The 15,390-nt window shown below is 45.0% G+C and overlaps 1 protein-coding gene across 1 annotated transcript; it reads right to left on the bottom strand.

The window, feature by feature from the left end:
* Positions 1-1,764: 1,764 nt before the first annotated feature.
* On the bottom strand, positions 1,765-6,098 carry gpa33a (glycoprotein A33 (transmembrane), paralog a). Its single transcript, XM_028954943.1, has 7 exons — positions 5,870-6,098; positions 5,152-5,309; positions 4,865-5,078; positions 4,634-4,798; positions 4,255-4,371; positions 3,301-3,433; positions 1,765-3,138 (listed from the first exon to the last, which is right to left on the bottom strand). The coding sequence occupies exons 1-7, from the start codon at positions 5,895-5,897 to the stop codon at positions 2,763-2,765; spliced, it is 1,191 nt and encodes a 396-aa protein (XP_028810776.1). The 5' UTR covers positions 5,898-6,098; the 3' UTR covers positions 1,765-2,762.
* Positions 6,099-15,390: the final 9,292 nt, after the last annotated feature.

Below are 15,390 nucleotides of genomic sequence, written 5' to 3'. Positions count from 1 at the left end.
GGGTGCCACTCTTGTCAGCAAAGAATAGGTAACTAGGGGTAAAATTAGCATATTTCAATAATTTTCATTATAATGGCATCTTGCAGTGAGTGGGATACATTGATAAACAAGCAAACATTAAAATAGTTGAAATTGGGGAAATGAACAAGCATAACTGACGGGGACCAACATTTAATCGCTAGATGGCAGTGTTCGAACACCTCACTGGTAACCAAGGTAACCACAGTCATCTGATCCAGATGCGCAATTAATCAAACGTTTTCAGGAATGTTCGAAGTACAGACGTGGCCAAACACAATTACTGTTTTTCAAAAAGTTTGCTGCTTCAGTGTTTTGAGATCTTTTTGTCAGTTGTCTCTGTGGTGATAATTGCAGGCATTTTATTAGTTTCAAAGGCTTTTATTGACAATTATGCAAGTTTATGCAAAGAGTCAATATTTGCGGTGTTGAAACTTTTTTTCAGGACCCCTGGCATTCTGTCAATCAGCTTCCGCGCCAAATCCTGACTGATGGCGACCCATCCTTTTATAATCAGTGCTTGGAGTTTGTCCGAATTTGTGGGTTTGTGTTTGTCCACCCGCCTCTTGAGGGTTGACCACACGTTATCAACTGGATTAAAGTCCGGGAGTTTCCTGCTTCACCAAACTGTTCCTGTTTGTTTGGGAGAAGTTGCTGTCGGAGGATGGTTTGGTACCATTCTTTATTCATGGCTGTGTTCTTAGACAAAATTGTGAGTGAGCCCACTCCCTTGGACGAGGAGCAGCCCCACACATGAATGGTCTCAGGACGCTTTACTGTTGGCACGAGACAGGGCTGAAGGTAGCGCTCAACTTTTCTTCTCTGGACAACCATTTTTCCAGATGCCCCAAACAATCAGAAAAGGGACTTCTTCAGAGAAAATGGCTTTACCCCAGCAGTCCAATCCCTGTACTTTTTTGCAGAATAACAGCCCTTGATGTTTTTCTGGGAAAGAAGCGGCTTCTTTGCCTCCCTTCTTGACACCAGGTCATCCTCCAAACGTCTTCTCCTCACTGTGGGTGCAGATGCCCTCACACCTGCCTGCTGCCATTCCTGTGCAAGTTCTGCACTGGTGGCACCCCGATCCTGCAGCTGAATCATCTTTAGGAGACGGTCCTGGTGGTTGCTGGACTTTCTTGGTCTCCCTGATGCCTTCTTCACGACACTTGAACTTCCCTTGAGGTTTTTGATTATTCAATAAATGGTTGGTTTAGTACAATCTTAGTAGCAGCAATATTCTGCCTGTGAACTTTTTAAGCAAAGAACTGATGACTGCACATGTTTCCTTGCAGGTAACCATGGTTAACAGAGGAGAGGAAGCACAATGATTTCAAGCATCCCAGTTCTTTTAAAGCATCCAGTCTGCTATTCTAACTCAGTCATCATGACAGAATGATCTCCAGACTTGTGCTCCTCAACACTCTCACACTGCAGGTGCTTTTGTGGAGGGGCTGAAGTTCATTTTCATTGCAAAGAGGGACTTTGCAATTCATCCGATCGCACTTCGTAACATTCTGGAGTATATGGTCATAATAAAAATGGAAACTTTGAAAAACGGTATTTGAATTTGCAAAAACTTTTGATCACGACTTTAGACTCCAGATCTCAACCGAATCAAGCATGTGCTGGAAAAACTGTGCAGTCAAAGAAGACTCACAAAGAAAAGGTCATGGTTAGCTGATATTTATTGGTTTACATTTATTTAAAAAAAAAAAAAAAAAAAAAAAAAAAAAAAAAAAAACACAAGGCATACTAGTCATCTGAAAATTAAAAGACTGGTTAAAAATAAAAGGGCAATATTCATAACAAGTGAAAGTGTTCTGGAGAAGTCATCTACAAATCCATTAAATGGTAAACAGTCAAAAAGACGTATTATAAAAGGGTTACATTGGGGTAGGCATGGCACCAAATGACACAATGACACCTCAATCATTAACTGCATTTACAGTCAACTAGAAGAGAGGCTGTAGTTGGTTAAATGTTACATCAGTTTTTCGGCGAAAGTTCCAGCGTGTGTTCGAAGAAACGCAAATGAATTTTAAAATCGCCTGTCTTCTCCGTTCAAGAAAAACACTGGTCTCACACAAGCCCCCCCAGAGCAAAGAACACATTTAAAAAAACCACCAATGCGAAGCACCCTTAATGGTCCCCCCCGGCACACTGCAGTAGTCTACAACGCGCCAGTTAAGGGCAGGGACGTTACCAGTTTCAAAAGTTTAAGACGTCCCAGCATGCACGGAAGACGTTCATCTTGTAACAGAGAGCACGGGTGGCTTGCGGTGTTTCAGAATCAAGCACCGTGAAATAAAATAAGCTTAGAATTAGCAGGTCAAATACTATATACAAAGTGTTAAAAAAAAAAAAAAAAAAAGCATTATTTATAAAAGCTTTTGTATAGAATTTTTACATTATCTAATAAAAAGGAAACCTGCTGAAGAGACACCCATAAAACATTTAGATTAATTTCAAACACAGCTGGAAAGTCAGTATTCATGGCTTAGATCCTGAAGTACAATGCTAATTATTTACCATGTAAAAACATTAAAACATTATGCTTGGTTCTGTTTAACAGTCTCCTCCAAAGAACCTTTCTTGGCCGCCGTACACATTTAACATGTTAAAGCCAGGGGGTTGACAGACTTGTTAATGAACATGAATTCGACCTCTCACCCACCCTCATTTCTTTATTTGTCACGGTCAGGAGGCTGGTCACGATCGTCATAGTGGTCATTGTAGTGATCCAGTCAGTCATCGTAGCGATCCCGGCGGTCATTGCGCCGGTCATCCCGGCGGTCATCGTAGCGGTCGCGCTGGTCATCACGCCGGTCATCGTAGCGATCCCGGCGGTCATCGTAGCGATCCCGGCGGTCATCGTAGCGGTCGCGCTGGTCATCGCGCCGGTCATCGTAGCGATCCCGGCGGTCATCGTAGCGGTCGCGCTGGTCATCGCGCCGGTCATCGTAGCGATCCCGGCGCTCATCATAATCAGAATGACCATCATCGTAGTCACGATCATGGTGCTCAGGCGGACTTTGCTCTACTTGCTTCCCGCGGCTCTCGATCTGGCGGTCCCCGTTCTCGACAGGTTCTTTGTCATGATAGTCTTCTCCCTCCGCAACCCTACAGCGGCACAAAACGTAGTCAATGTGTAGTCAGAAGGGATTTCATTTCAGTGTTATGGAAGTCACCGCTTCAACAATTGCCGTGGTTGCTCTTTGAAGAGGTTCTTAAATGCACGCGGGCGGCGTGTGGCCCTGAATCAGGAGATCATGGACATCTCACCCCATCGTGTACTCCTCGCTTTGCTCCTTCCTCTTCCTGCAGCAGCAGCAGTAGATGCCGATGGCAGCAAGGATCAAGCCGATCACTGCAGCAGCTATTAAAGCTGCACCGACTGACCCGAGCTTCATGGACGCTGAAAACACATTACAGTAACGTTACCAGTTGCCCAAGAATGAGACTCTTCGGAGAAGCCACAATTCTTGAAAATGAGTATGACATCAATCTGTGTTGGATTAGGAGATTGATCTTCAAGCTAAGGCGTGCAAGTTAAAGAATAATATCAATAAAAACAAAAAAATAAATAAATCTAATCAATGTGAAGAAATAACACTTGCCATTAGGGCTGGGTGATATGGCAAAAAAAAAAAAAAAAAAACAATATACATTCCCATATTGAAAATGTATTTCTGATATTGCCAGAATGAAACGTATCTTACATGACCGCTTCATTTCCTCCACGTCACTTTGGCCACAACTAGTAGGGTGACTGACCAGACGGCCTCTTTTTGAAAAGCTTCTGGTCGACCTACACTTCCGCCACATCATGGGGTTCCTAACTGGATTGGTCTCTCACCTGCACGCCCGTCTATGGCCTCATTTTCAGCCAGTTTGCTCTTTGCTAGTTTAACGCTGCGTTGCTTCCACATTCTGGCGCCACGGCAGCCATGGGTCTCGATTTAAAAAGAAAATTTAAATGCCCAAAGAAATCACGTTCTTGAAAAATGGCCAAAGCTGAAGGATCGAGTTTATTGCGATCACACGAATCACCCAGCCCTGCTTGCCATTGTCAGATAAGCTGCCATTAGCATGAGATACCAGTGACTCTGCCCTTTTCACAATACCACAGTCTACCACCAGAGGCAGCAGCGAGCGCACACAGTGCCGAGACTGCGTCCAGGTCACACGCGGGGATGAAGACAACGTTGTTAAACAGTACGGAGATTTCCATCTTACGTGGCATCACAGCAAGGGTGACGTTGCAGGTCGCAGATCGGATTTTATTCTGAGACGTGCAGACGAAGAAGCCAGAGGTGTCAATGGAGATGTTGTAGAGGGACAGCAAGCCATTAACTGTTATAAAATAAATAAATAAATAAATCATGATAGGTCACCAGCGGAATCTACAGCGCGATTTGTTCATCGCATTCACAGCATTTATCAGACGCTCTTATCCAGGGACAGTCCCCACCTGGAGCAACTCAGGGTTAAGTGTCTTGCTCAGGGACAAAATGGTAGTAAGATTTCTGGTTCATAGGCGAGTGTGTTACCCACTAGGCCACTACCACCCATCACACTGTGGCCGATTACATTGAAAACACTCGGCGAAACTCACCGTCGGTCGCTTTAAGTGGGTTTGGACGGGGGACATTGTTAACGGTGTAGCTCTGCCACTTGTATGTGGGCGCGGGAGAGCCCTCTTCAGACGCACAGGTCATGTTGATGTTTTCAAAGTACTCCGTCGTGCCCACAATCCTACAAACGGGCGGGGAGGGCGCCACTGGAACGAAACCAAAGATAAGTCCAGACCCCCAAAAGCCCACGTACAGTTGTGACCAGCACTTACCCAAGACCACCAGCGTGGTGGACGCGTAGCCCTTTCCCGAGGTGTCCTTTGGTATTTGGACCTTGCACCGGATTTTGTTGTTCTCCTGCAGCGTGAGCTTCATGATGGTGAGGGCAACGTCTCCCGTGGGGACGCTGACCCGAAGGTTGATCCGGCCAGCGTACGCCGCCTCAACGTCAGGGCCGCTGTCCGCATAGTACGTCACGACGGTTTGCTGTAAAACGACCAAGTTACCGAGTTACGCGGCCTCTCGTGTGCAAAACACGCGACTCCACGAAGCACGTTACCTCTTCACCGTCCGCGGTCACAAAAGCCCAGGTCACGATGGGCTTTGGGGACGCGACGGTCGTGGTGAACTTGCAGGGCAGCGTGATGTTGTCGCCTCTGGCCGCTTCGTAGGAGCTCTGTGGAATGGTCACGACCGTGGCCAGAGCTACGCCGAGGCCTGCAACCCAGGTAAAGTATTTATTGGAATGTTAGAAGCGTGTCTAAACTGGAAAAAAAAAAAAAAAAAACCCACACACGGATTAAATCAGTCGAGGTATTTCATAAAAACGTGGAAGCATTCGGTCCATTCGGGGAAGGAAATAATGGAAATTAAAATTTTGTTCCAGAATAAGAAGTTCCACGGAGCGGCGCACCTGCAGAACTGGTTTCGGAGCTCAACTTTCGACCAGCTTCTGTTCGATTTAATAAAAATAAAAAATAAAAAAAACTCGACGGGTTCGGGCGGGTTTTTATTAAAATTATTATTATTATTTTAATAAAATAAAAGGCCGCTTTCGTGGCGCGGTTGCGAGGCCCACGCGGTTTCGCTCCTTATCTCCTCGTCACACGTCGGGGTTCGAATCGTTACGCGACGTCGAGATTCTGGGCGGCGAGACGAAGACCGTTCGTCATGGCGCGGGTTCGAGGCCGCTCGTCTCGGTCCGAGTCGCGCCGAACTCAGGTGTGGCTCGAAGGCCAAATAAAAGTCTTCTTTTATTAAAGCAAAAATGTACTTGCCCGCGATAAAAAAGCAGCAGCCCAGCATCCTGCCAACTTCGCCCCGCGGTCAGCGTCCGGAAGTCGGATTGATCGGGCCGAGGCTCCTGAAGTTGGGTGCGGCCCGGCGGCTGATACCTGAGCCGCCAATAGGAGCTTCCACGCAGCCGCCCCGCCCCGCCCCACGGTCGAGCCTGGTCCTGCCCGGTCAGGTGGGCCGTGGGCGTGGACGACTCGTCTTCTCCGACGCCGACTAGCACCTCATTCTGGTGCATTCGATGTGGGTAAATGCTGCTTCTGATGACCACTGGCCCTCGAACGGGCCTTCAGATCAGCACAGTGGATATTGCAATAAAAGTGTGTGTGTGTGTGTGTGTGTGTGTGTGTGTGTGTGTGTGTGTGTGCAATGCAAAACAGGGTGTGGGCACGGTGTGTATGTGGGTTTCTGAGAAACAGGAAGAGGTCGGTACAGACTTGCCCATGTCAGACTGGTTTGACGAGAAGATCAGAGAACACTCACACCGACCTCATGCGGTGCAACGTTCCAACCAGCGACTTTCAGAACGAAGCGGTTATCTGAATCACTTTTAGTGACCCTTACGATTACGCATGCAGGACACGTACGGTCCGCCACGACATATAAACCACTGACTGGCGAGGTGAAACGCATTGACTGGTTTTAATCTGCACCTGGTTACATATAAATTTACATTTACAGCATTTACCAGACGCCCTTATCCAGAGCGGCTTACAATCAGTAGTTACAGGGACAGTCCCCCCCTGGAGACACTCAGGGTTAAGCGTCTTCCTTAGGGACACAATGGTAGTAAGTGGGATTTGAACCTGGGTCTTCTGGTTCATAGGTGGGTGTGTTACCCCCTAGGCTACTACCACCCTTGTGGTTCAGGGCCTTGTGGTTAGTGTCTACCAAAAGTGGTCCAATGGAAGTCCACTGGTGACCCCGTGGGGAATCGGGGTCAATCCCACACATGAGCTCCAGGGCATGAACTGCACAATGTCGAAAGGTGTCTGCAGATCATGCCGAAAGCTCCCAGAAAGAGACTGTGGACTGTTTGTTTGCAGGGGCAGTGGTGGCCTAGCGGTTAAGGAAGCAGCCACGTAATCAGAAGGTTGCCGGTTCGAATCCCGGGCGCCTGTCATGGCTGCCCACTGCTCACCAAGGGTGATGGTTAAATGCAGAGGACACATTTCATTGCTGCAGTGTTTCACAATCACATTTAAATTTACAGCATTTATCTTAAGTTACAGGGACAGTCTTAGGGTTAAGTGTCTTGCTCAGGGACACAGTGGTAGTTAGTGGGGTTTGAATCTGGGTCTTCTGGTTCATAGGTGAGTGTGTTACCCACTAGGCTACTACCACCACTTGTAATCATATCATGTTTCACATCATGTGAAATGGCCAGGCGAGGGGGGGGGGCGTGGGCCTGCGAAAGAGACGGCAGTGATTTTCCCCTGCTATATAGAAGGGTGGTTCTGCATGTCTGTGAATGGCAGCTTTCAGTTCTACATTTTATTTTCTGTGTTTCTTCGCTTCTGCTTCGCCCTCCTCCATTACAGCCTTCATAGTCCACTAGCTGTTGTATGTGATAAAACGGTGTCATTGTGGAGTTTTAAATTCAAATTCAAAAATTCTAATTTTATTTGTCACATACATAGTCATACACGGTATGATATGCATTGAAATGCTTTTTGCGACTGCTACAGACCACAGTATTGCAAATGATGCAAGTATACAATGAACCAATATGCAAATATTGCAAACATACCCAAACATTACACTTTTACGTCTTTAACATAAAATATGTGCAACTGGTAGGGTGAAGGTGTGCAAATGAGTCAAAAACAATGTTTAAAGAAAAGAGCCATAAAAAAAGAGCAGTAAAGTAAAAAGCGCAAAGATTTTGTGCAAAGTGATTTGTGCAAAGAGTCCAGAGTGATTGAAGGTGAACGTGCTGGAGTTCTATGTACTGTTGTTGTTGACACATCTGAATTTAAAACGTGCGTCCCTGCGTGTCCCCATATTCACTTGAACAGTGCTCATCAGTAGTTGTGCCTTGTGGGTTGTGTGCCACTTTAATTATGATTCCATAAATGCTGTGTGCGGTTCTCCGCTGAAAAACTCTGCCCTCTGTCTGTGATGGGGATCAATGTGTCTGGCATTAAATATCAGGGTTTTTCATTATATTTCTATTTGTATCGAGTTTTCATAGAGAAAGATGGAAAGGCAAAAGACAAAAAAGTACCACAAAGTTTTGCATTTGCAAAAGGTAGACATAAATTTAGCTATACAGAAATAAACATTGTAAAGTAGACTTCTCCTTTAGTGGAATGTGCACTCTAGCGCCATCATGCGGTTTAAAGGTAAATGGCTCAGACATAAATGGCAGAGATAAAGGGGGGTTATTTTGGAGGTGCCATCACAATTTTGTCTGTGTCACTCAAACTATTTTCTGCTCTCCGGCTCTTTAACGTCAACCACAAATGTCCACTTGCTACCTAATAAATATAATATATCCTACCCACTGCCGGGTGCCATTTAAACACGACAATCGACGTTGCAGGCTTCATCTATCAGCGGTCTTAATGTTATGGCCGGTCGCCGGCCTCTTTCCCCTCTGTCTGAGTCTCGGGCTTATCTCTCGCCTGCAAAAAGGTCAGTGCAGAAAAGGACAGCGGGCCTGTGGGCCTGGGCTTTAATTAACATCCAAAGAACGCGCCCGTGCACACACCACCTTCCATTTTAATGCAGCCTCGGCCAATGTGTGCCAGAGAGGGGCAGATAAGCCCACCCGTCCCTGCAACCCGTCTTTACCCCAAGTCCCTCTCACAGGGAATTTGCACAGAAGTGTGGGAAGACGGGAATCCTGCAGGTGGATGGGAAAGGGAAGAGATAGATGGAGTGGGGAAGAGGGATTGGGGGATGGTCAGTGTAAATGTACTTTGGATTACAAGGTTCATATCAAATTGCATTTCAAATGAATTTCTCTGTGTTGCTCCTTGAAATTGTCATTATTTTGTTGTCCTTTTTAGTCCTGTTTTTGTCCTGTTATTTGGTCAATGACCAATTTCAGTTTTCAAATATGATGTAAAAATATGTGTTTTTCTGCACTTTTTCTTTTGATGGATTTATTCATGAATATTATTTGTATTTGAATATTGAACAGCTACTTAGATATGTGTGTCAGAATTGCAACTGACAGGTTTATAAAGAGAAAGAAAGAAAGAAAGAAAGAAAGAAAGAAAGAAAGAAAGAAAAAAAAATCATTCTCAGTGCGTTGCCTTGGCAACCAAACCCCTTAAAAATCCCTTTATTAGAGTATTGGGGTACTTGCTGTTGACACATGCAACCAATGCAATTACACTAATTACACAAGGCAATTAACACCCTCATATGAACTCATTTAGAGGACGTATTTCATTCATTGTTGTTTGGCCATTTCGTGGCAAATTGGCATGCACGTCCCGGAATATGTGTTTTTAAAAGTGTCTGTGTGTGTGTTCCTGGTCTTGAGCTCATTCTGTCAAACCATATATCTGTCATTGAGTTTTTCCTCCATTAAATTAATCATTACATCGCTCTCTCTCCTCGCTTGCCCGCTCTGTCTCTCAGCTGCCCACGTGCCCCTCGCTGTCGTTCTCTCTTCCATCAGAGTCTTCAGCTCAGTATTCACAGTCAGTGAAACGAATAACTGTGCCCCGCGGGCCGGATGTCAACAAGGTGCCACCAGAACTCCCGGCTAATGGAACGATCCAGAGCCCACGGAGCCCCAAGCACCCAAAATCCTGACCTGCTTCACCCGCATGTGCTGATCCTCTGAGTTTTAAACGCCCCCCTCTTGAGCTCAATGGAACGGTTATTGGCTAATGGTGGCGATGTGATGGTCCTGCAGTCGGACACTTTACTTTAAATCAGTCTGCCCGATGTTTAGACATGTGTGCATTTGCTGCTCCAAATCGCCACTGATTGCACCATATTGGTTCAGTAATCGCACCAGATAATCCCCTTGATTGGTTGTGATTGATCCATTAATTGGCCTGCACTCTCCGAGTCGGTGGCGCTGATGAGGGGGAAGAAGCAGTCCGTGCCTCGCATGCCAATCGGCCGGTTTTGGGCGTCCAGTTACAGCTCCAATGTGATGGCACTGCATTTTGAGAATTATTAACAAGTGAAGGCGTCTGAAAATATTCAATAGGATGCAGATGAGAGGAATTTAAATAATTTCATTAGCTGATTGGGCTGCACACATTTCTAAATGCTATTTGGCTGTGCTGCTGCATTTGCAAAGGGAGCTTGTTTAACTAAATCTATGTGATAATTAAATCTATTTAATACTTTGCAAAACTAGAGAACTGATATTTATGTTGGTTCATACTCTGTAATTCCATATTGTGGAATTTAAAGAGAATATGATAACAAGTCTTATGCCTGTGAGACTGCCATTTGTAATGCCATATGTGAAGGAGGAGGAGCAGGAGTTTTTAATGAAAAGTGCCAAACATAAAATAGGGGTGGCAGTAGCCTATCGGGTAACGCACTCGCCTATTAACAAGAAGACCCAGGTTCAAACCTTATCTACTACCATTGTGCCCCTGAGCAAGAGGCTTAACCCTGAGTGTCTCCATGGGGACTGTCCCCGTAAGTACTGATTGTAAGTCGCTCTGGATAAGGGCGTCTGATAAATACTGTAAATGTCATTTGTGTGCAGGTGCTTTCCCACTCTGTTTTTTTTTTTGCCATTTACATTTACTATGGATTTTCCTGTTAATGGTCACCACAGTGGATCAGTCAATCTGGCGGTCTGCACAACTGATCTGGCAACCCTTCACTGGCACATGCATTTTTGTGTGCATTTAAAAAAATTGTTTAGTTTCAGACCATTTATTACACACAGTTGTGTTATTGCTTTCATCATTCACAGATGCTTCTCTTTTGAGAAAATTTTCATTATGAAAATGAATCTGGATCTTTTGAGTAGACCTGCTGAAACCAGTGTCAACTATGGGGCCATCTGGTACCTGAAAAGGAGGAAAAACTCCTTTATTTTTATGTATTCTATATCTAATCTATTATCTTTTAATGGAAAGAAAATGTATAAAAGAAAGTAAAGGTAACTGCATCGTTTTTTTTGTTTTTTTTTTTAAAGCAGGTTAAAGGAGGTTAAAGCCTGGGGTTGTTGATGAGCCCCCTGGCAACATAAAACCGAGAGGTCAAGGTGTCAGCGGTGCGAGCTGGAAGATGGAACAGAACAGTTTTAATAATGTGATTTGACCTCCGTGCATCACAATGCCTACACCTTGGGCTGAAAACCTCCACGCGTCCTTCCCTGTTGCTTTTCCTCTCAGCATTTCAAGGTCTCCAGGCTTTCTTTGTATTTTCAAGGCCTAACATTACCTTTTAAAGAATAGATTGTCTTATTATGCCACACAGAGGAAAGAGTGTGTTTCCTTGTCTAGATTAATATATGTTTAAACAAGGAGGAGCCTTGGTAACAGTGGACATTCACAATACTTCCTCATTGCAGACTATTCTGTGGTGCCGCAAAAAAAAATCTGTTATGTAATATGATTTTTATGGAAAAATTAAACTGGCACTTGATTAAACCAGATAACCTATGTGAAGGTGGAGAAACAAATTGTGCCAGGAGGAGCTTTCTAGCATGTGATATCTGGACTTCTGTCCATCATTCTCCAGACAGACAGACCACACCAGGAAAAAACAAAGGAGCCAGTCTCAACTCTCATTATGAACATTATGATTAGTAATCAGAAGGTTGCCTGTTCAAATCGAATGTAAAATGTATACCTAATGTAAATGAAAATGTAAATGACGGCCAAGGTGCCACCGAGCAAAGCACCCTCCCCACACACTGCTCCCCGGGCGCCTTACATGGCTGCCCACTGCTCCCTCAGGGGATGGGTTAAATGCAGAGACCACATTTCACTGTGTGCTGTGCTGTGTTACATGTGACAACTAATCACTTTCACTCACTTTCACTTAAGACAACAGCACGGCCAGCATCTCAGGCAGCTCGCTTCGGACCCCTGTAGCAACTGCATGAAGGTCACGCCTTCAGTGCCTTCGCCACTCATGCCCCCCTCTGTCACTGTTACGAAGGCTGGCATTTGACCACGGTGAGCCGAAAAAAAAAGGGGCTGTCTTAAATAATCCCCATAAGTTATATTTGGTTAACTTAAATAAATTTTCTGCCTCTCGTGTTTTTGGCCACTGCCATTGCGTTACATAACGCGTGATCATGGGCATCAGCTCACATGGGCGGCGGCGTATCAGTGATGCATGAGCAGAGATGCGGACGCCGTTCTTAACAACTGCGTCCGCGACCATGGACAGAAGTTGCAAGACGTTCTGCCTGTCAGGGGGATGTCTAACGTGACTCACTTAACAATGTCTAAATGGGCGGCAATTCGTACATGAGCAGAAAATCCGTTTGTGGGAACATTTTTCTGGCTCATGAACATCAAATAGAATGTTATTGTGAGTGAGAACCTTTATCCTTATCCTAACATGAGTGTGATATGCCCATGTCCATGGAGCATGAGTATCTGAGGGCGTTGTTTTCACACTGGCACTGCATGTGTGTCACGTCGGTGAGTTGATGGGGGAAGGAAGCGCAGAGTCGGGGCATTCTGGGAAAGGGATTTTATTAATAAACAGAAACAAAACAAGATGTGATGGCCGAAAATGGGGGATAAAGGGGAAAACATAAACTGGCCCGCAGGTGTGTGGCGGTTGCCAGAACTCAAAACACAAACAGCTTCACAAAATTAAAGTCAAGTTCATGACCGAGTCCACGAAAATGCCGTCCCTGCAGAGGGGCGGAGTCACATGCTTTTAAAAGCTGGAAACCGCACCTGGAGCCAATCCTGACAATGTGGGCCTGGTTTACTTATGTAAAGTGAAAGACGTCCATGGGATTATACCCCCACCTAGCACATTGTGAAAATGGTTTCATTAACCAAACTTCTCTTTAGGATTAGGTGCCTTGAAGCTTCTCTCTCTTTTTCTGTCTCTCCAATGCCTTTTTTTTGTGTCTATGTAAACCAGTGGATGTGGGTGTTTATGAGAGAGAATGTATGCATTTAAGAGTGTGTCTTCAAGCACCACTGCATTGTGCATTTTGATTGTTTGCCGCCATTTTAGTGCAGGAAGTGGCCCTCGGTGAGACTCTATTGTCATGTCTACTCACTCCACCACTCTGTCTTGCAAGCTGCCTCTGCAGGAAGGCAATTTTCTATTCTCTGAATTCCCTCAGCCAGCTTGCTGCCTGATCCTGGAGCACTTGTACAAGTTTGTGCATTTTTATGTGTGTATGTGTGTGTGTGTGTTTGTCCCCAACCTTACCATCTGCAGCTAATATGCATTCACTTTCTTTGGGTGAACACGGAGTCAGTGTGCATTTGTGTGTGTCTGCTTCATATGTGTGTGAGATGTGCCTTTGTATCTGTGTGTGTCATGATATGTTATTTTGTTTGGAGCTCTCCTCACAAACCTCTCTGGTGACACACATAGCTGGGCAACGTCTGTCTACGATGACCCACTTTCTCCCGGGATTTACAGTAGAGGCCGATAGGCACGTTCCCAGTGCATTGCACCGCCAGCGCGAACGTGTCCCACCACTCAGGATATATTAGGTCAAATGAGGTGAAACTGGATACAGATATTGATAAATTGATTGACAGATTAGACATAAATAGGTATCTACAGTACAGTCCAAAAGTTTGGACACACTTTCTCATTCAATGTGTTTTCTTTATGTTCATGACCATTTACGTTGGTAGATTCTCACTGAAGGCATCAAAACTATGAATGAACACATGTGGAGTTATGTACTTAACAAAAAAGGTGAAATAACTGAAAACATGTTTTATATTCTAGTTTCTTTGCTCTGATTACTGCTTTGCACACTCTTGGCATTCTTTCGATGAGCTTCAAGAGGTCGTCACCTCTTGAAGTGGTTTTCCAACAGTCTTGAAGGAGTTCCCAGAGGTATTTAGCACTTGTTGCCCCCTTTGCCTTCACTCTGCGGTCCAGCTCACCCCAAACCATCTCGATTGGGTTCAGGTCCGGTGACTGTGGAGTCCAGGTCTCCACTTTTTGTTAAGTACATAACACCACATGTGTTCATTCATAGTTTTGATGCCTTCATTGAGAATCTACCAACGTAAATGGTCATGAAAATAAAGAAAACACATTGAATGAGAAGGTGTGTCCAAACTTTTGGCCTGTACTGTATTTCTTAGGTGCTTTAACAGAATGGTGAAGCCTTATGTACACTGAAAAACTACATAACAGGCTGTTTCAGGCTAAATATATCTGAGAAGGCACGCCACTTTGAAGAGCACTTGAAGAATTAAAATGACATAATTGAGACATTTTGGACTTAAATACAGCTCAGATGGAAGGAAAATGAGCACTCGGATTTTCAGTGTGCAGTGTTTCCAAGCAACGCCTAGCAACCAGTCATATGTGCACAACAGACACAGGCATTAGTTGAACCAAGAACCCCAACAAGGAGATCACTTCAGATGCACACAATGTTCCATCCGGGATTCTCTATTCAGGTGTGTGTGTGAGAATCCCGGATGGAACATTGTGTGAGCAGAGCTTGTATGCTCTATTCGTGTTGGCAGGGGTTTCCTCCAGGTTCTCCAGTTTCCTCCCGCCAATTCAAAGGCATGCACACTCGGTGAATTGGTGATTCTGAATTGTCCGTTGGTGTAAGCGTGTGCACCATGTGGTGGGCTGGCACCCCACCCTGGGTGTGTCTCTGCCCTGCACCCAGTGTTCCATGATGGGCTGTGGCAGCCATGATCCCAGCTGTTATGGAAAGTGAGTGAGTGAGTGAGTGAAACTGGAATGATTTTCCATTTGATCGTGACATTATCACTCATCAACCCAGCAATGGAATCCAAATGAGTGAAGGGTGGGTATCAGAGATTGCACTGACCATTTTAATCCGACTCTGTTAATTGACAGTGACACATTCTGTACATTTCCTTATTCGTTCACCTGGTCTTGTGGTTCCCTGATTGTGAATTTGTGTGATTTTGTATCTTCTGTTTGGTTAGTTATAAATGTATCATTGCTGTGTTTTGTCCTTGTTCTGTCATCTGCCATTTTTACTTCTGTTTTGTGTGTTCATGTCACGTGCCGGTGTGTGCTGGTTAATTTATTAAATCCCTTAGTTTGAGAGTTGTGTGCATGCGCCATCCTTCTTTCCCCACCACGCCGCGATGTCAGAACCGCATCAGGACACAGGACTTCCTTGAGTCTTTGTGAGCCCTTGCAGGGTCACGTGTGCTCCACAACACCAGTGTGGGGGGCAGACGCCCTTTCTGCCCGCCAGGATTCCAGTGTTCACCTGTCACGTTCCGAACATTTTCAAGCCCGAGTTTTGTGTTTGCATGATTCCCTGATTACCTCCTTGATTGTCCTTATCCGTTGTGATTTATTATAAATGTCTCCTTACTTATGTTTCACGTGTTTGTGTCTCATGTTTGTG

Source organism: Denticeps clupeoides, chromosome 15, assembly GCF_900700375.1.
Source record: "Denticeps clupeoides chromosome 15, fDenClu1.1, whole genome shotgun sequence".
In the NCBI taxonomy this organism is placed as follows: domain Eukaryota; kingdom Metazoa; phylum Chordata; class Actinopteri; order Clupeiformes; family Denticipitidae; genus Denticeps; species Denticeps clupeoides.
This window is presented reverse-complemented; position numbering and strand designations above follow the sequence as displayed.

What these genes read in the sequence shown, in the direction of transcription:
- gpa33a (XM_028954943.1), bottom strand. Translation starts at nt 5,897, where the DNA reads ATGCTGGGCTGCTGCTTTTTTATCGCGG. An exon ending in TGACCGCGGACGGTGAAGAG is followed by an intron (nt 5,079 to 5,151) that starts GTAACGTGCTTC and finishes GTCGTTTTACAG; the next exon opens with CAAACCGTCGTGACGTACTA. An exon ending in CCCACTTAAAGCGACCGACG is followed by an intron (nt 4,372 to 4,633) that starts GTGAGTTTCGCC and finishes ATTTTATAACAG; the next exon opens with TTAATGGCTTGCTGTCCCTC.